This window comes from Myzus persicae, unplaced genomic scaffold, assembly GCF_001856785.1.
Source record: "Myzus persicae strain clone G006 unplaced genomic scaffold, MPER_G0061.0, whole genome shotgun sequence".
Taxonomy (NCBI): Eukaryota; Metazoa; Arthropoda; class Insecta; order Hemiptera; family Aphididae; genus Myzus; species Myzus persicae.
Genome location: NW_019104141.1, coordinates 63,270 through 84,838, shown reverse-complemented (window position 1 = coordinate 84,838; position 21,569 = coordinate 63,270). Strand labels below are relative to the sequence as shown.

Here is a 21,569-nt window from a genome sequence, read left to right as displayed (position 1 = left end):
ATTGTAGATTGTATAATGTATATAGAAGGTACGCAAGGAAGTTGGTAGGCAAATCTGTATAACTGGAAATAAGAGGTAGGTACGTGAAAATTATAGGTACCAATATTTGACTATCTGAGCTACGATCAAAAATATCTTCTAATAAATTACAAATATACTAAAATGTTAAAAATATCCAAAATATGAATGTAAAATAAAATTAGCTTTAATTTAACAATTTAACTCGAATGATTTCATAAAAAATTTTCAATAGATTTAAAATATCTTGATCTAAAAAATATAATTTTTATCTAATATATAAATCTATTTTCTATTAATAATTAATACAAATATAAGATAGATATTAACGAACGATTTCCAATTTTGAAAAAGTTAGCAATCTGAAGAAATGGGCCTTATTTTAACAAAGATGTATTAAAAAATGTACAGTACATTTTTTTTTATAATGTAGTTCCTAGAGATGATTCCGATCCAGATTTTTTAAAATCACCGAATGTTATGCTTCATAATATTCATAATTTATTTGTTGCATTCATGAGTCATATCTATACTACTATATCCACACTAAAGATATACTAAATACACAAAAAATAATGTTTTAAAGCTTAGATTTTCAGATTAACCCACCCAAAGGCGAAAATACAACACTCGATGTCTCGATAGATCAATATAAACCTATGTCCAATATTATTTTACATAATAATATGTTCGTAAAGTCTATTAAAATTTACATCTTGAATATATCAACGAAATATTCTTATATTCATTAGACATTATTAATTAATATTACAAATAAAATATTATACTTAAAAAAGTCGGTGCCGGTTTTTCAAATTGTTGGCAATCCTAAATTTTTGAATTTTACATTTGAATTTCTTCTTTAATTATAATACTTTTCCACTAACCTACTGTCTGATACCTATTTAGGAGAGATAGATAGATACTGTGTATTTTATTAACGAAAATGACTTAGACAGGATAAACTGTCATCAAGATTGGTAGCAAACATATTTTTAAATAATTTCACTCTGTCAAGTCGGTTGACAAATCCCAGATATACCAACCACCAAAAGGTAGTTAAATCTGGGTATAACTCAACATTATAATACAGCGACCAAGTTATGAAAAAAAAAGAATACGATTCATAGACTTTGAGGAGAGAAAAAATGCACTAAAAGCTCACTATTGCTATCTATGTTTACTGAAATTATATTTAGTATTTATTTAGTATAATTAAGTTTTAAACTCAGGTTGGTACCACAAGTAGGAACTTTTTTCCTATGTGGTCCGCTTGGCGCGCAACCGACAAATAGTACGCATTGGCTTACCACCATACAATATAATATCATACTAAAATAATTTATTGAGTCTGTCAAGATAGTATTGTATCTCTGTGCAAATGTGCAACAAAACACTATACCTATATCTATAGTTTTCTGTGTACTGAGTTAAAAGTAAATTTCAGAAGTGTTTGCCACACAAATCCATTATCATTTTAAATAGAAAATGTATTATAGATACTGATATAGAAAATATGTGTGCGGTGTGACTGAAATCATTTTTATCTGTAAGTATTAGTCATTCTTGAGTACATTTCTTTTGTTTTGAAACTAGATTTTAATATACGATTTATAGGCTAGATGCAGTTTTCAAACATCGTAATCGTAAAATTGTATTATTTGGCTGCTGTATGGTTATCGTTTAGCAATTAGAAAAAATGATAATGTAACAACACTAAATATTTTTAAAAAACATTCAAGGTCTTGGGTCGTTGACATTGACACAGCCAAATATCCATATGCAGTGGTTTCTAATGTTGTACCGATTTCTAGAATTATTTTAATGGCGTCAACTGGCACAAGACTTATAGGTAAATACGTAAATAGGTATTCTGTAATTTATTAGGTACCTATGTAAACATTAACCATTAACACAGATCATAAAGTATGTAGATGACTCAGATCACTTAATGATCGAAGTCGATCCTTTTGGCTTTTTGTTTCTTAGTACTCGTTATCTGCTGGTCTTAGCGACTTTCTCACTATCTCACTCTTAATTTGCCAATAAAATATAGTCTGCTTGCATTACCTAATTAATGCACCTTTCATTATCATTTTTCCTTCTACCTCTCCACTGAGTTAAGAATGCTGCCGAAAAAATACCATATCTTCGATATATTTTAATATTTAACTATGTTTGATTGTATTAATAATTTTTCAAAGTTGCCGATTATCACGCATTGCCTTATTGTTATAATTCACGACACATGCGATTTCTCATTTGGACTTAAATTATCTACAATCTATAGTGGGTATAATTATTGAAATAACGGGTCTGCAGCATTGATTTATTAGACACATGTCCCCATACACACACCTCCTTTAATGTTTGAGTACTTATAGGTAGGTAGGTACCTACTTGATATTGAATGTTTACGATTCTTATGCATCAAGCATGAAGCAGACACACCATAGCTGAACCTACACAATTATCATGTTGACACAATGAGTCAATCACGATTGTAATACCATTGTCCTTGACGCAATTTAAGCCCGATAGATTCAAACAAGCACATTATTTAAGTAAAATTCTAGTACCTACGCGCCACGTAACTAAAGACTTTTGCATACTTAGACATTTCTATACACGCTATTACGCGCAGTTTTTACGGGCATGCGCGCAGATGAGTTGATGTGTCAAAATATAAATTATTATGTATGTCACTGCAGCATAATATATCATACAAATTTACTGAGAGTGGTATTATAATAGTATATGGTGACATTGATTATTTAGGACTTGTGGTAATTTCAACTGTTTCAGTAATTTTAAAATGTTCATCCGCAAACCGTCAGGGAACCTAAAACGGAAGGGCTTCAGTCAGGACCCATACCTGATAATAGCGACTGTGTTTTACACGGCATCGCTGACGGTGTCTACTAGCTTTCAAGACAACTTGCTAACTAGAAAATCCTGCGAGCCGTTAATTCCGTTCGGTGAATGCCTAGTTGGTGTTTATGAAAGTCAACACCTGGTGTATTCGAGTACTAGTGTCTTACAGTATTTAATTTCTTTCACAGTTGCTTTAATTGCAGGTAAGTACAAACTACATATTATAGGTATAGTAAATCCGAAAAATCGTGATTGAGCCACTGAGTTTGTCACCGCTGATTCCAATAACAACATTACTTGTATTTCCAAAAATAAACATTTGTTTTATATTGTCGTTGATCAATAACATTTGTGAATAAATGTGTATGTACAGTATAATAGTATGAAAGTTTAAAATGTAGAAATGTATAGAATGTATACAAAAATAAAAAATATTAAGCATATATTAGCATTACTAGCATACTGCTGCTGTAGCGGGTTGCTGTTACCTGTTGGTCATTACTTATTAACCATTTTCATTCATCATCAGAGAATAATCAATGATTAAAAAAATTAAATTATACCAATAAGATCTATCAAAATCACTCAACACTCAATCTATCTGGTACTCCCAATGCAGTGTGTCAAAATGTAATGAAAATAAGTGTGTCTATATAACATTCACTCTCCACCATGGCAAACCCCTACCTATATACTTAGACAATAACCTATGCATAAAGCTGCATAAACAAATACCTAGGACCATATTTCGATAAACGTCTGACTCGGGTGAAACACATACATTCCTTTAACAAAATAGATAAGTTTATCAACTCCAGCCTATCCTAAGTAAAAATTCAAAAATCCATCTTAAAGCTAAAATGTGTTTTATTTAAAACCTAATACTCATTATAAGACCCCGCATATTATATAAATATGGTATACAAATATGGGGATCAGCAAACAAACGAATGCACAAAAAATTCAAATAGTCCATAACAAAATCCATAGATCAATGCCCTCTATCAAACATCTTACACAATACCCTTCACAATCCACACAGATTTCCACATTAGTACAAAGTCCAGACACTATTCCAACTTTAGAAGCCACCTTCAAAACCACAGTAATTCCCACGTTATTACATGAGTGCCGCGATGGGGGGTGCAAGAGGGTGTACTTGCACTCCCCTGGTTTTTCAAAAAAGAAAAATTAAAAAAATTGAATGGTATTGAAACTGTTTTATTTTACATAATTATCTACATTATTTCTATTATTTATTATTATACTTATTTTACATAATCGTATATAAATATTATTTATATTATGTATTATAATACTTATTTTTTAAATAATAAAGGTAAACGCCTAGGTTTTTTTTTCAATTGAATTTCGGATTTTTTCGTAGTAGCCACTAGTCCGCTTTTACATTGTAGCCGTTGAAAAAAAAAACTTAAATAACTTTGTATCGCTATACAATTTGAAAAAATATTTTTACGTATTTAACTATTATTATTATTATTAATTATCATTATTGTTATTATTATTATTTTTTTTACTATTATTATTATTACTTATACAAGCATTATTTAGAAATCAGCGTATACTTGAACGATGCACCCCCCTGATAAAATTCCTGCCGGCGCCTATGCACGTTAATAACTTATTAACAAACGTTATCGCCGAAAACCCACACAGAAGGCTCTGGTGATAATGTCCATACAATTTTTTTAGTGCATACCTACACTATTCAGTATGTACCATAAGCAATTGAAGTCACTCGAATTACGTCACTGGATGGTTCTTTCCGCATTTTTTTTGTGTCTGTGTAAACAATAAGTATTTTGACTATACTTACTATGCTTCGATTTTCAACTTAAGTATCTTTTCTGGTGGGAATGTGAATCTAGTTGGTGCATTCGAGAAGTCAAATAATCTAAAATTCCTAGTATTTTTCAAAAGGGCTGAGAAAAACAAAAAAAAAAAATAAGGAAAACGAGAAGTTTTACTCAAAATCGGTTTCAATTAATAATATGACTAATTATTTTCAGGTGCATGGAGTGACAGTCAGGGAAGAAGACGTAAACCTTTGATTATCTTACCGATTATAGCACAGGTCTTAACAGACGGCTTAAACTTTGGCATAAGCCATTGGAATTGGTTTAATTATCATTATATTATCTTGCAATGGATAAGTCCTGCACTCTACGTTGGTCGAAATATTTTCTGGGTTGGCCTGATGTCATATGTATCAGAAAATTCAACTGTCAAATCAAGGACTTTACAACATGGAATAATAATTGCAACTTATCCTATAAGTTCTTTAATGGGTGCGGGATTGGTTGCATTATTAAAAATAGTCGTACGATATCGTGCTTATGATTTTCTGTTTTTTGTACCAATATTGTTAAATTTGATTGCTTTATTGGTTGTGGATTTGCGCGTCAAGGACACATCTGACTCTTGTAATAGAGAAATTGTGTGGCAGAGACCAAAATATGTTCTCAAGGAGTTTACCGATATATTTAAGGATAAATTAAAGAGCTCAGCTGTTGTATTAGCTATATTGATAATATGTCAATCAATATTAGTAACTAGAATAGGATGTACGTAATAAATATATTTTTTTTGTGTGTTTATTAGGTATACCTACATTGAAAATTATGTTGAAATTGTATATTTCAGGTGACTATGATTTAGTAATGAATTATGTAACTTCATCACGTATGTACCATAATGATGAAGAAGTTTATTTTGCTGTTTTAAAAATGATGGCCTTATTTTTCGGTAATTATTTAATTATATTAATTGTTAGAAAAAACTATTTTATTAACAAATTATTTGTTGAAGAATTATTTTGGTGTTAGGAATTTGCAATCTAAACATGTAGGTATATTTAAGCAGTTTTTCTGTAACTAAGAAATCTAAAAAATATATGAATACAGTTATTTTGTAAAGACATTTTAAGTTCAAATTTGGACAAAATCACATATTAACACAAAGAGTAACGTTTGTCATTTAGTTGTAATTCGGTTTCAAAACAGTCCAATTTTACATAGGTGTATTTAATATATTCCAGTATCACTGATAATTTAAGAATAATTTTAATTCGACTTACCGGCTACGATATATATTTATTACCATAATAATAATAAGTAATAACAATATAAAATTCCCTAAACTGACATATACCGTCTCCGCTCAGAATCGTTTTTCGTATACAATGATTTGATATCATTGAATTAAAATTAATACCATCCATTACAGCGATTTCTTAGATACCTAATAAACTGTAGAACGACATCCACTTACCCGCTTTTTTTTAAAATCGTTTTCCATATTTTCACTTAAGCTTATTTAAAATACCTTATTTTTGTTTCCAGGAACTGTGTTTTCGGTTTCGGTTTTAAGTCATTGTATGAAAATAAACGATTTACTAATTAGTATTTCAGTTTGCTGCTTTTATATCGCAGCCGCTGTATGCTACATTTTTGCCGATCTATTTTTTCAAATATTTTTGAGTAAATATTAATTTATATTATATCTATTCCAATATATTAATAATTTATTTTGTATTGTAGTTACAATCATTTATTTATGCCATGGAACAGCAATCACTATTGTTAGTTCGTTAACATCTAAATTGGTGCCAATCGAACAACTCGGTATTTGAGTATACATTTTTATTATATTATTATTTTTCAACGTTGTTAAAAAATTGTAATATTTATATTTTTTTTAGGTCGTTTAAATGCCATACAAATGTGTATGAACTCTTTACTGACTCTTGTTGTAGTTACGGCTTATCAATTTGTATTTAATCCCATGTATAGTTCTAGATGTGACAATTTGTGTCTGTTCTGTATATTATACGCTGTTTTGACTTTACCCATATTATATGTGTTTTCGTAAGTATTTTTAATCTCAAACATTATTTATTTACTTATATTAACTTATATTTATATTCAATTTGTATAGGATTTTGTATTCCAAGTACAAACATGTCTGGCAAAACGATACCACTGAAGACAAACAATATATATACGTCATAAGTTAATAATGTTTTAATGTTATTTTATATTTTATTTGTGGAAATTGAATACACATAATTGTTGTTAATCAACTTTTTAAAACAGAAGGAAAATTATATTATTTGTTTATTTTTGCTTTAAATTTTTAGTTGTGTTATCTTGACATAATAACTAATAAGTAAATAGAAAATATAATAATATGTAGAAACTTGCATACAACAATGCTACAGTGAACCATGCTCTCATAGTCTATGACATAATATTATCTTCTATTTTTCGGGATTGTCTTTTTAAATTTAATTTTATAAAGCTAAATATTTTTTTAAACAATTAGGTAAATAAAAAAATAAAATATTATTCAATTTATTAATTGTCGTATACTCGTATGTGTAACATTTATTTATTCATAACTGAAATGTATTTAATGGTCAGGATTACGGAGTATATATTTTCTTCAATATTATTCTTGTTTGATTATCATCAACTCCATTCGGAGTTTATCTAAGTTCTAAATGATTTTTATTTATAATTAAGAAAAATTTAACTTAGGTATGTTTCGCTTGTATAGTCTGTATAAAATAATACTTCACGATTTAAAAATATATATTTTGTCTAGAATATTAATTAAAGACATTTTAAATCTTAAAGCACTATTTAATTCCAAATTGGCAAATTAAACGATTCCGTATATTAAACGATTAAAAAAATTACAATTAAAATTTACTTTACAGATAATCGCTGACCCTTGATAAAATTATCATCCAAAGGTTACCAATTTACCATATAGGTACTGTATTACAAGGTGGTATTTCAAAAAGTAAAAGTTTCTATTTAATTTAAAACTTAATATTTTAAAAGGCAGGTACTTATAACAATATTATAAAACATTGTATGCATTCAGCGTGTTTATAATCACTAAAATATAATTAAATTGATATGACTCCAATATATTAATTCAGATAAGATGATTGGTTTACAAAATAAGCATACTAATCACTCCGTTCGAATCATACGACCACAGTATTATTTCGTGTCTCAATACAATTAATTGTGAAGAAACTGACCATTATATTATGTAGATGCAGCCGGACTCTACAGATTAACAAAACTATTATTACAGCAACGTCTCGCGTCTGATCTTAAATAAATTTAGATGCATAATATTATATACTTTTCACGATTTTTGTATACGGTATCATTACTGCAACAAGTTGATTGGTCAAAAAGCCAATGAGAACATTTTCATAAACGATTTTTCGAACGAATTACGACGGTCACCTATAAATTATCATTCAAAATAAACGATTCTCACACAAGATACACAGACACCAAGAGAATTATAGCAATATACTAACGATCACTATGATATTTAATTCACGTGAGTAAATGTTAATCCTAAACATTTTAATAGCATGTTTTTTCTTATTTATACTATAATATAATATTTTTTCTACTAGTAGGTTGGTATGCATAAGTACTACTTAGATATATTATAGTACAGTGGTTTGATATTTTATTCTAATTACAAAATAATTATTTACATAACTATGCGATGTAAATATCCATTAACCAAATTTTTACACGAGTTATTTATTTACTTTTGTGGCAGTTAAAATGTGAACATTTTATGTTTTAGTCATGCTTTGATGTCTTGACCGCGAATATTGCAATAATGAGAACATTTATTATTTTTAATTTTTAATATGTGAACTCTAGTTCTAATTAACTAAATAGGGTAAAACTTCTTTACTAAATAAAAACTTAAATTTGGTAAAATAAAGTTTTAAAATAAAAATATAACGATAAAATGCCAGCATTAAAATAAGGAGAAGCGTTAAACCCGCAATACTTAAAATTTGTATTACTGATGAATTTTAAGTTCTATGAAATATTACTGTGAGTATCATTAATAGATTTCTCTACTCAACGTTTGTCCACTTATATAAACATGTATTTTGAATGCATAATTAATAATTATGTACCTTACCCATGTCCCATACGCTTATTGTGCATGTGTGCCCTTATACGCCGATAGTATATTTAAACAATTCAAAAGTAATATAAGTAAGTAAAAAATATTGAATATTGATACCTAAAAATAATACCTGAAACAAAATAAACATGTATTTATTTTTAGTAAAATAAGTAATTAATTTCATCTATAACGAAAAGGTTCCTGATTCAGATATAACATTTTTATTTTAAACATAAATAAAATCAATGACTATGGCTAATAATCAATGTAAAAATTAAAATTAATAATATTTAAAAAAAATGAATACAGGTCCCAACCTATATTACGATCTAGAAAATCAAATCGCAAGACTCAAAACAAGTTATACTGAACACTCATAGGTACATTAATTATAATGTGTTCAAACAATTTTATTAGTTGTTACTTGTTTCATACATTATTTGTTTATCAATGTACTATGATTAATAAAAATCGAATAAATCAATTTATAAACGTATCGTTGTCGAGTTTGATTAGTAATTATTAATTATGATTTTTACAGTAAAAACGATCAATTAAAATAATGTTTTAATTATTATAACTTAAAAATGTATCTTATTAAAAAATAAAGTAAGCAATCGTATACAACAATACAACAAATATAATCACTAATCTGTAATCATAGTAAATGGCTGTTGTAGAAAGCAGATTTCAAACTTAATTATCTCTGTTTATTAGTCATTATAATAATAATGTCATCCAACAGCTTATATTTTTAGTCCTGGCATTATTAACTTCATATCAATCTGTAATTATTCCAGTGCATTTAGTTTTCTCATTGTATGGTTATTATATTCTGTTAAGTATAAAATGTTTGTTTTATAGATTTTTAAATAAAATAACCATTCTTAATATCGAATAGTGAACACTATTGAATTGTGCTCAAAGGTTACACAATAATAAGGTACACAGGATACGTTTTTTTTTTATATGGACTAGGTACCTCAAACTTTTCTTGGTTAAGCTACCGTCCTGGTACATTTCTCGAAGAAAACCAAAAATTGTAATTGTTTTGTCGAATGTAGACATGTACCTTTATCAGAATAATATATGTAGGTATCTTGTTTAGTATGATAAGATATTATGATCCTTCTGTTGACACTGACGAAATTTCTGCAAACGTATTTGTCTATAAACCCACTTATTACTTATAATGTTATTATTATTATTATTATTGATACCAACAAGGACCGACCACTTTTGCATGACGTTATCGTGGTAATAATAATTGATGTACATAACCTTCACCCCGCTTCACACGATAGAAGTATACATTATATGTTTTATATTTATAAATGAAAACCATTAAGCAATAGGATCGTCTGTAAATAAAAATGCTGAGGCCAATATTATGGGCCATATACTGCATATATATTAGACCTACCGTGTCATAGTAAAATAAACATAGATCATTGTTGAACAATTTGTTTTTAACCCAACCTTTTTTCATTCTTTGATCTACCCCTGATTATACCTAAAACAATTGTCTATTTCTATGGATAGGGCAAACTTACTGAGACACTTACCACATTTAAATATGTGTATTATTTTACAATCGACATGACGTGATTATTGATACTTCACTTTACCCATTTTTTAAATTTTTTTGTCAGATAGGTACAACCTTATTATTATTGCTAGTAATAATTTTTTCATTCTGAATTAAATGTTTGTTTTCTAAGAAAAATATTTCGATTAAACAAAAGAGAATGTAATATCTTGATTTTATAACTAACATAATATGACTGTTCTATGTTATGGTTACGAGTATTATTGAATGGTTGACCCTATTAATGTTAAACCGTAGTTTTTGACTATCACAAATTAATTTTATCACTTTTAGATAGAATCTATTGATTATAAAATAATAGTGTTAGAACTAACCGTGTGTAGTTAAGAAACGTTAGGTTCTATTTAGATTTTAGATTAAAACATTTTGAAATGTGTTGATTTAGCAAAGGTATTCAACTTTGTTGCTGGTGAGCTTGAATTTTAGAGCATTGATAATATTACACCAATATGTAATAATATTATATAAAGCGTATTATTAAAAAATAATCAACTTAGCATCATTTGGTTCTGTGCAAACGACATATTTATCTTCACCCCATCCATCGTTCAGTGCACACTAGATAGTTTGTATATAAAACGTGTATAGTATACAAATAATTAAAGTTGAGTAAGTTCATATAAACATAATAAATTTGAGCTAGTTAAATCGCAATAAAGTAAAAAATATTAAGTTATTAAGTGAATGGTTAACAAATAATATATTTAAATGTAAAAGTTGGAAGTTAACTCAGAGCAAATATTAACTTAGTTCTGTGTTAAAAGAAATTCATTAATTTTTTTTAAAATTACTACCTATAATTACTATATAGTGACTATTTCTATAACACTATATATATATATATATATATAGATATGTATATATAAATATATGTATATTATTATATTAATATACATATATACATTATTATATAAATATATAATATGGAGATTGTGTAACTTTTTTTTTGTAACTTTTATAAATATTACAATATGTATGTAATATATTGCAAGTAGTCACGAGAACTGATTAACGTATCTAGTAGCTATAGCACTTTAAGTAATTAGACGTTTGTATAAACTAAATTGATTCAAGGAATATTTATTTGTTTATATGTATTATTTATTTGATTAAACAAAAAAAATATTAAAGTAATTAGTTTTGACTACAGTTTTAGGTAATGTATATTTAAATCAGTTAGAAATAGTTAAGTTATTAAAATGGATTATATTTAAGTTTTTAAATGTATTAAAAAATTAACAAACTAATTTTAAAGTTTAAAGTTTGAAAAAAATAACCATCTAACCTCGCTTTAACTCATTTGAACTATACCTAGTTAATGCCCATACCTTTGCTAAAATAATAATAGTTGAATATTGGCTTTGTTTAATGTCGTTTCTTATCCCGGTGGACCGGTTTTGCGGCTGTGCAGGACACGTATCCCAGAGATGGGTTATGGCCTTGATGGGGATGCTGGGCGTGACGATGGCGTACGTGATGCGGGCGTGCTTGGGTATCACGCTCACGCAAATGGTTATGCCTGTACAGGTGCAGGGTCGGCGTAGTGACCCACTAACGGCCGTGCAACACGATTACTGCCCACTACCAGCTGGGACGACGGCGCAAGATCGACTGCACACGTCGGCGTCCAACCGGACGTCAGTGGCGACTGTGGCGGCGGCGGCGCAAGGGCACGTGCACGGCGGCCGCCGGAGGTTCGACTGGGACGAAGAGACGCAGGGAGAAGTACTGTCGGCGTTCTACTACGGTTACATACTCACGCATCTGCCCGGCGGCGCGCTGTCCCAGAGGTTCGGAGGCAAGCACACCATGGGCATAGGCATACTATGCACGGCCATATTCACGCTGATGACACCATTTGTGGCACATATCGGGTCCAGGCCGCTGTTTATCCTGCGGTTCGTCGAAGGACTTGGTGAAGTAATGAGCACGTGTACAATATTATTATATGTCACCTGAACCTATATGGGTTATCATATTTTATTTTATTACCGAGGCTATTCAAGTTGACTAATAACTGTGTTCACTTGTTGACTTATGTTAATATAGAACAATGGAGGCGAAGTTTAAAGTTTAAAGAGACTTTTCTTTATTTTAACTTGTAAAAATTAAAAGTTAAATTGAATAAAAATGTTAGTAAATAGTTACACGTACATTTTTTAAGAACTGAATATTTTATGTAACATTAAAGTATGAACAATGTACATGGAAGATTCAATGGGTTTAAAATGCCAAGAACTATTTTAAAATTCTATTATAGTATAAAATAAATATGCATCAAGAGAGCTTTTCAATAATAGTCCACGGCATTTAATGTAAAATTATTTATTAATGTTTTCAGAAAAATATTTTTCGATAGGTTCACCATAAACAGAGTTTGATCTCATTACTCTAATATTTATTATGTATATTGAATCTATAAATAAATCGCTTTTTTAACTTGAACTCGGTTGTACTTAAGAACTTTATGCGTTTATTTTTTTTTCACTTTAGGGCATGACGTTTCCGGCGCTTTGCACCCTACTGGCGCAGTGGGCACCCCCCGAAGAGAAAGGCAAGTTCGCCACGCTGGTGTTTGCAGGTAATTATTATACTTATACACGATACAGAATCCCATTGTACACTTACCATGATAACTTTATACACAGGTGCGCAAATTGGTAATATTTTGTCAAACTTTTTGAGTGGGTTTATCATGCGGTACATACCTGGTGGTTGGCCGAACGTCTTTTACTTTTTCGGTATTGTTTCAATCATCTGGTTTATACTCTGGTGCATCTTCGTATACAATGATCCAAATTCCCACCCATTCATCTCGGACGAAGAACGGGCTTACTTGAAAAAATCCATCGGAAGACTAGAAAGGAAAAAGGTTCTGACCATTTTTTAGTCCGCCCTCCTCTGTTATAACATAGTACGAACTAAGATATTTATTTATGTGTACAGGATCTGACGCCTACACCTTGGAAATCCATATTAACCTCTGGGCCAGTATGGGCGCTGGTCATCGCTGGAGCAGGACATGACTGGGGCGCTTTCACTATAATCAGTGATCTTCCCAAGTACATGAGCGATGTCTTGCACTTTTCCGTGACTGAAGTAAGTTGAAAGCAAAGACTGTATTCCAATGAACAAGGTACATTCATTTCATACTAATTTAAAAAATGTATCGTATAGAACGGTTTGTTGTCGTCCATCCCATTTCTCGCCCAATGGGTCACATCGGTTGCTGCCAGTGTATTAGCCGATCGCCTGATAAGTAAAGGATCAGTGAATGTCACGAAAGTCAGAAAAATATATGCCATTATAGGTATAAACATTGAGTGAAAATATCACTAAAATATGTCATCCAAAACAATTTATGAAAATTACAAATTCTTATATGCTTTCAGGAAATCTTGGTCCCGCTTTGGGAGTGATGTGTGCTTCGTTTGTTGGATGTAATAAAATCATTGCAACATTGTGTTTTACGTTGGGCATGGCCCTCATGGGATTTTGTTATCCTAGCTTACGTATTAATTCACTTGACTTGTCACCCAATTATTCAGCTACTCTGATGGGATTGGTAAATGGTATTGGGTGTTTGTCAGGAATGGCCACTCCATACATCGTTGGAATCCTTACACCAAATGTAAGATTTCGAATTTATTAATACAAATTAAACAATAATTCAAATTTATTTACTTAACTCAAGCTGAATATTTTAATTTTTTTCAAATGCTAATTCTATATTACTAGACACCTGGTGTATAATATTATGGTATTTAGTATGATATCATTTAATATATTTAATATTTTAGAGAACCGTTTTGGAATGGCGTTTGGTATTTTGGATCATGGTGATAATCATGATGTCAACATCTATTATATTTGCGTTTTTTGGATCTGGTGAAGTACAGCCATGGGATGACATAAAACAGTATCGTCTAAGTGAAAATGAAAAAGATAATAAGGATGATGAATCAAATGTAATACATTTGAAATCAGTAGAAGATGGGAAAACATCAAAATAGTTATATTTACAATCTATAACCGCATAGATTACAAAACTGTCAAAACCACCCAACTCATTGTAAATATAAACACATTTTAACTATTAATTTAGTTTCTAAACACTTGTTTTATTAATTATTTTAAAAATGTACTGTTATCTGTTTAAATAATAAAAGATATTGTATTTGTATACAAAATACGCCATTTATATCTAATAAAATAAACAAATTATTTTTGTATATTATTATGTTTTTTGGATTTACTTTATGACAATATCAAAATACACGAAGACGAAGTTATTGATAATATTATGAATATCAACTTACTAGTCTGTAATCAACACTTATAAAATTATAAATAATATTGAACAAAAAAAAAAAATTAAATAATACTTAGTAGTAATTGTTAGTACCTACTGACTATTTACATATTATTAGGACATATTATTTGCATTACTTGAATGCAGTATTTTGGCATTTATTACGTTTGCAAAACAGATTAAATAAAACCGTCGGCTTATATTTATTCGTTTCTTGTGTAAGTAGGTACCAATATTATACTATATGGCATACTATCTTGTCTTGCAAACACCCAGAAAACAAGAATTATATTGTTTCCAACTTATAACGTATTGTCCACCATCCACTGATGTGAACGCGGTAAGTACACACTATATTAACCAAAGTGTAATAGGTACATAATAATATTACGAACTTATAGACAACTGGCTCATCAACATTTTGTCAATTAATTATCAATTATCTAATACAAGATGAGTCAACTGAAATATTGCAGACTATAGAGCCGCGTGAGCATACATACATGTCTATACCTACGCAATTGTAGGTCTCATAATAGATCTACACAGTCGACTACACTTCAGAGTTCAGAGTGTTGATAAGTTCTTATGCAGTATTCGCTAGAAGTTCACTATCTCATATATTTTGTACTTTTCGTTGCATTCAAATTCAAACATACAGTCGTAAATTGATAATGGACCTTACACAATACCACTGCGCTCCAGAGCGTTTCCTTATAATAGTGACGATACTTTATACCACAGCACTGACGGTGTCGACTTCTGTTCAAAATGCATTGATGCAGAAATCAACGTGTGACCCGTTAATTCCATTTGGCGAATGCCTAGTAGGTGAATATGAAGGTCGACGCCGTTTGTATTCGAACACTACGTATTTACAATATTCCATTTCATTCATTGTTGTATTACTAGCAGGTATGTATGAATTCAATAAAATAATCAAAAACGGGTAGTTAGGCTATACGTAGTGGGTGGCAAATGCGAGGGGTAGTTAGAATAAAATATCTACCAATTACACCATGTACAGTATAATATCATATTATTGTTCGCATGCGTTAAAAAGTGAACCAGGTTCTTATAATATATTATTATGTTGATACTAGTTAAGACAACTTATTAAATATGTACTTATTTTAGATTTAGAGTTGAAATTCAATGTATATTATTTATTTCTGTGATATTCACCTTAATTGACACGTAACCATATTACTATATTAGCTATTTATCATTTGCGCATAATATTGTATAGTTAGCATCTAATTTAATAAGTAATCATATTTTTCATTATTTTTGTAATTTCCCTAAATATAAGGCAAACGAATCGACTATAATTGTTGACAAATTTTGCGTAGATATACCTCAAAAAATGTTTATAAATAAGTGAGTTCTTCTTACAGTATCTAGAAACTAGAATACAATGGTTTATCAGTATAAAATGTATTATCTTACATTAATAGGTAACTGAATTGAAAGAACTTATGCTTAGCAGGAGCTAATACCAAAAATATATTATTTCTGACTTTTTAAGTATACTATGTTCGTGTAATGATACTTTAAAAAAAATATATCAGACTTAGTATTTTATAAATTCTTGGTAATATATACATATGTATATCTTAGGTTATTATTGTTTACCTACTCAGTACTCGTTAGATTGTTTAAGTGGCTTAACTTTTTAATGATAATTCGTATTATATAATTGCTATTTATTAGTAATTAGTAATGCCTAATTTATTTATATTGATTAAGTAAAACAAAAAAACCTTTCACAGCCAAACAGGTCAATTGAAGTCATATCGTAGCGAATATTGATTTATATCTTATATGTATTGGTACATTATTGATAAAAAATTAATAAAAATAATAATGTAGAAAATCATATTCAAAATTTTTGCATGTGTATCTTCATTAAGAGTTTAGAACTAGGCAAAACTAGAATATTATAGCTTTGATATTTTTAGCACCTGCTTATAAACTTTCAATTTAATTTTAAACCATTCATATTCATGTATAGTAATATATTATATTTTTTTATATTCATCTAGTAAATTTGTAATATTGTAATATTTAGTATAAGATATGTGTAACATAATGTAAATGTAGTTAGAAGCTGAATATATAATAATATATTATTACAAATCTAGTAGGTTTTTTTTCATAAAATTATAATATCATAATTTGAAATTATTACCATTAACATTTAAATATAAAGATTAAAATATCAAGAAGATTAGATTATTGTTCTAAATCTGTATACTAATAAAAAATAAAATAAAAAATGTCATCATCGTAATATTATTTAACATTTTAACATTTATATTGACTCTATATATTTGTTAGTATCTATTCACATTAGAAATATTTTAGCAATTTAAAATGGGTGCTTAGTTTATTTGTTGATTATTTAGTGATTGAATAAAAATAGATCTATTAACTAAAAAACATTTAAACATTTGAAAAATAAACTGAATTAAAAATATATATACTATTTATACAAATACATATCATAAAATATATTTTATTTGTATTTATTGAGTTATCTTAATTAATTGTATTTAGTATTGAGTAATGCAATTAATATACATTTAGGTATTCCAGTTTAGGAGTATCATTAATGTTTTCAGATTAGCTTAACGTTACTGATCCAATGATACAACATTAACAAATTCTGATTTTCCATTGTTTTATGTGAAAAATATTGTGTTGTCTCATTCATATATTTATGGAAAAAAATGTTTCACGTATACCTAGTAATTTAAAATTTTTTGAACATCTTTTTAAATTTTAACTTATAAAAAATGCTCAAAGCTGTTAAATAATTAAATCATTACCTATTTATTACTATAACTAAAAAAAAAAATGTATTGACGTGTAATTTCAGGAGCATGGAGCGACAGTCATGGCAGAAGACGTAAACCTTTGATTTTCTTACCAATTATTGGACAATTTTTAACCGATGGATTATACTTTGTGAATCACTTTTGGCATTGGCCTTCAACATTTAATATAATCTTTACATCAGTTATCCCTGGATTGTACGTTGGTCGAAATATGTTTTGGGTTGGTGTGATGTCATATGTATCAGAAAATTCAAAATTTGAATCTAGAACTTTGAAACACGGGATAATTATTGTAACATATACCTTCAGTTTGTTAATAGGGTGGGGTTTAGTTGAAATTTTAAAAGATGGGATGGACTATTTACATCGTTATATATTGTTCGTGGTACCGATATTGTTTAATTTGTTCGCCATACTGATTGGCCATTTGTATATTGAAGATAATTCTGATATTTATAACAAAGAATATGGTTGAGCCCAAACTCTTTGTTTAAAGGTTTCATTGGTTTATTTAAAAACAAATATAAGGGGTTTCCTATAGTGCTAGGAACTTTAATAATATGCCAAGCAGTCATAGTAGCGAGAATAGGAAGTAAGTTTATTGCAACATAATGTTTAAAGTACTTTATATATACCTGATGTATCTTACGTAATTGTACGAAGGTTTTTTTAACGATCAATGATATGGGATTTCGAAAAAAAACAAAAAAAGACGTGTTTCTTTATTTTTACAGGATATTTTTTTATAACAATTTAAAAATTGTTGAACACGTTGTTGTACCAACAGCAAAATCAACTTTAATTTTTTTCAAATAGTAACCATATTTTTTAATGAATTCTGGTAAAGCTTTTTTTTGAAAATTTTGATAGTCAAATCATCAATTTCGGTTCACTAGTTTATCGACTGTGGTCCGTTAAAGTTTAGTAAATGCATTAATACTTTGAATTGAAAGAATCGGTATAAATTTAATTAAAAAAGTTATTTATAATACTTATTTTAATGGTTGTATGTTAAAATAAAAATAACGAATTATGTTTGCAAACATTTTGTAGGGATTTATCCCAAAATTTTTTTAGGAGCGTCGCACTAGATTATCGATTTTAGTGTATCAAAAGATAATTGAAAGAAAAAGATATTTAGCTATTTTACATTAAATTTATACCAATTATTTAAATTCAGAGTATTAAAGTATTTACTAAACGTTAGAAAACCGTACACAATAAACTAGTGAAAAAAATAGATGATTTGATCATCAACATTTTCAGAAAAAAAGTTTTACCAGAATCCATTAAAAAATATAGTTATTGTCATTTGAAAATATAAAGTTGATTTTGCTGTTGGCCCTACGTGTTCAACAATTTTTAAATTGTTGTAAAAAAATGTCCTACCTATTACAAATAAAGAAACACGTGTTTTTTGTATTTTCGATATCATCGATTCATTATCGTTAAAAAAACTGGTATCAATAAGATAGACCCAGTATAAGGCGTATATTGTATACATTTATTGTGATGCAATACATAAAATAATATTTATAATGTACATTTATACCCTCTTAAATCAATTTTTCAGGTGAATATGAAATAATAATGCAATATGTAAGAACTTCGTTTATTTGGTACAATGACGACTATATTTATTTCAGTGTTATCAAAATGTTGGCTACAATTTTTGGTAATTATTTGTGTTTTTTATTGTAAGTATGTTATTAATTCTTTTTAGAAAAATTTTTTTGTGGAAATAAATAATAATGTTATATTATCTGATATAAATTATAATACCTACTAAATCATAGACGTAATTTATAACTAAAACAAAATCTACCAATTAATATTAATATAATATTTTCTATGTTTGATATGATTTTAGCAATTTAAATATTTTTTATTTTAACACTTCGTGTTTATTAAAATTAATATCATATTAATAATCAACCCGTCATAATAAATATAACATAATATTATAACAACATATGTCATATTGTCTATGTAGCCTTTTATTCAAATTAGTTTATTGAGCTTAATAGTTAATATAGGAATGCCGTAGGTACTGACTTACTGTTTATTTATTTTTAAGCGCGCTTTCCTTCTACTTACATTTTATTATTTTATAATTTTAGTTGTTAGTAAAATCGTAATACTGTTTTTTCTACACAGTCAATATCAACAGTTTATACACCTACTTAATACGTCACAATAATATACTTTTTTAATGAGTATGTTTAATGTATGTTTACTTTATTTATTTAAGTGTAGAATTTTATTTCAGGTTCTATGTTCTCAGTTTTTGTGTTGAGTTACAATATGAAAATAAGTGACCTAGCTATTGGTATTTCAGCTTGCATCATTTACATCATTGCTGCTGTTTTATACGTTATTTCAAATCGTTTTTGGCAAATTTTTATTAGTAAATATTTTAAAGTTATTTTTTTAATCAATATTATCAATATACATATATTATATTCTATCTTGTGTGAAAAATAATTAATATTCTATTTATAGTTGCCATGATATATTTAAGTCATGGTAGTGCTGTAACAATTACAATTTCGCTAGCATCTAAATTGGTTCAGAACGATCACCTTGGTATAGATATTAGCATATTTTCAAAAATATTAATTACCTATTAAGGAACTGTACAAATTGTTATTTTTGCATTAGGACGATTTTATTCCATTCAAACATGTATAAACTCTGTAATGACGTTTGGTATAATTATGGCATATAAGACCGCATGTGATAATATGTATTCCACTAAATTCGGTCACTTTTGTTTAATGATTTTGATGTATGTCATACTGACTATGCCTATTTTATTTGTTTATTTGTGAGTAATGCTTTATCTCAAAAAAATATTTTTGATTAATAAACGCACTATTTTTTAGGACACTATATGCGAAGTGCAAATACTTCTGGGAAAGATATTCTACCAGAACGTTAAGAACAAGACAACAATCTATTTATGTCATAGGTACCTTCTAATTAAATTATGCAATCATTGAATATTAATAAATAATGTAGTACTAGATTTTGTTTAAGTTTTTCTAACATTGTATTGTATATTATATTTGTATTATATTTATTAGATTATTTATAAATATTATAGGCAATTTTCATTTTATTTAAATTATCAGATATTTGTTTAAGTTTGCTTACATAATGAACAAGTTAAATTATCATAATTCATAATATATTATATCTATATGTATAAGAATGTCTGTCTGTCTGTTCTTTATGCCTGTTCTTTATGCCTGTCTAAATGGATGGATGCAATTGTTCCTGTGTGTTTGAGTGGTTCCCTGGATAATCTAGGATTTTGAGATTTACGAAGGAAATGTTTGTTTATAAATGGTGGCTATTGGTTATAGGAGAATTACAAATATATTTTATAGAAATTAGTATTTGTTCTTGTTTATTGTTTGATGTTGATTAATCGGGCAGATCAAGTATAAACATGCATCAAATCAAATTTGTCTGATCATCTCAAATCTAATTTGATCATTGTATACCGAGGTGGCTGAGTTGCACTTATAGCCAATCATTGGTGTGTAATAATAAAAAAATAAAAAAAACATATTAATACAGAGTAAGTACCAAGCGTGGTTCGCAATCCACCACAAGTGGATTGTCTACCTGATCATATACTGCATTTTAGGTTTCTAAACATATGCTTAGAACACCTTATATCCCTGTTGTATCCGTCTATCCTTCCGTAAGTTACCAATAAATGCATAGTTAGTAGTTACGATTGTTTTTATTAAGGAATTTATTCTTCTTAGTAGAGTCACTCTACATAAATTGTATATGAATTTATAATTTATTGCATTGTATAAAAATTTAAAATACTTTTAGAACCCGGTAATTTAACAAGCTTGCAGAGTGAGCTTCACTTACATGTTTAGGCTATAGAACGATTATTGTATAATTGAAG

At 28.4% G+C, this 21,569-nt stretch overlaps 3 protein-coding genes across 8 annotated transcripts; all 3 read left to right on the top strand.

Moving 5' to 3' along the window:
• The first annotated feature begins 1,364 nt into the window (after positions 1–1,364).
• Positions 1,365–7,044, top strand: LOC111039168. Of its 5 annotated transcripts, none has more exons than XM_022322511.1 (8): positions 1,365–1,567; positions 2,824–3,095; positions 4,923–5,477; positions 5,557–5,658; positions 6,255–6,392; positions 6,453–6,536; positions 6,614–6,779; positions 6,850–7,044. In XM_022322511.1, the coding sequence occupies exons 2-8, from the start codon at positions 2,834–2,836 to the stop codon at positions 6,926–6,928; spliced, it is 1,386 nt and encodes a 461-aa protein (XP_022178203.1). In that variant the 5' UTR covers positions 1,365–1,567; positions 2,824–2,833; the 3' UTR covers positions 6,929–7,044. The 5 variants fall into 5 exon arrangements, with proteins under 5 accessions (XP_022178203.1, XP_022178204.1, XP_022178205.1 ...); XM_022322512.1 differs by lacking the exon at positions 1,365–1,567 and adding an exon at positions 1,660–1,870; XM_022322513.1 differs by lacking the exon at positions 1,365–1,567 and adding an exon at positions 2,582–2,715.
• Positions 7,045–7,786: 742 nt separating this feature from the next.
• LOC111039164 (sialin-like) lies at positions 7,787–14,667 on the top strand. The gene is made up of 8 exons (XM_022322504.1): positions 7,787–8,280; positions 11,898–12,406; positions 12,980–13,067; positions 13,135–13,358; positions 13,433–13,585; positions 13,664–13,796; positions 13,879–14,117; positions 14,287–14,667. Exons 1-8 carry the CDS (start codon positions 8,265–8,267, stop codon positions 14,497–14,499), a joined length of 1,575 nt encoding a protein of 524 aa, XP_022178196.1. The 5' UTR covers positions 7,787–8,264; the 3' UTR covers positions 14,500–14,667.
• Positions 14,668–15,302: 635 nt separating this feature from the next.
• LOC111039165 lies at positions 15,303–21,569 on the top strand. Of its 2 annotated transcripts, XM_022322506.1 has the most exons (7): positions 15,303–15,713; positions 17,680–18,230; positions 19,212–19,313; positions 19,908–20,045; positions 20,141–20,224; positions 20,300–20,465; positions 20,524–21,569. In XM_022322506.1, the coding sequence occupies exons 3-7, from the start codon at positions 19,229–19,231 to the stop codon at positions 20,618–20,620; spliced, it is 570 nt and encodes a 189-aa protein (XP_022178198.1). In that variant the 5' UTR covers positions 15,303–15,713; positions 17,680–18,230; positions 19,212–19,228; the 3' UTR covers positions 20,621–21,569. The 2 variants fall into 2 exon arrangements, with proteins under 2 accessions (XP_022178198.1, XP_022178197.1); XM_022322505.1 differs by lacking the exons at positions 19,212–19,313; positions 19,908–20,045; positions 20,141–20,224; positions 20,300–20,465; positions 20,524–21,569 and having other exon boundaries at positions 17,680–18,232.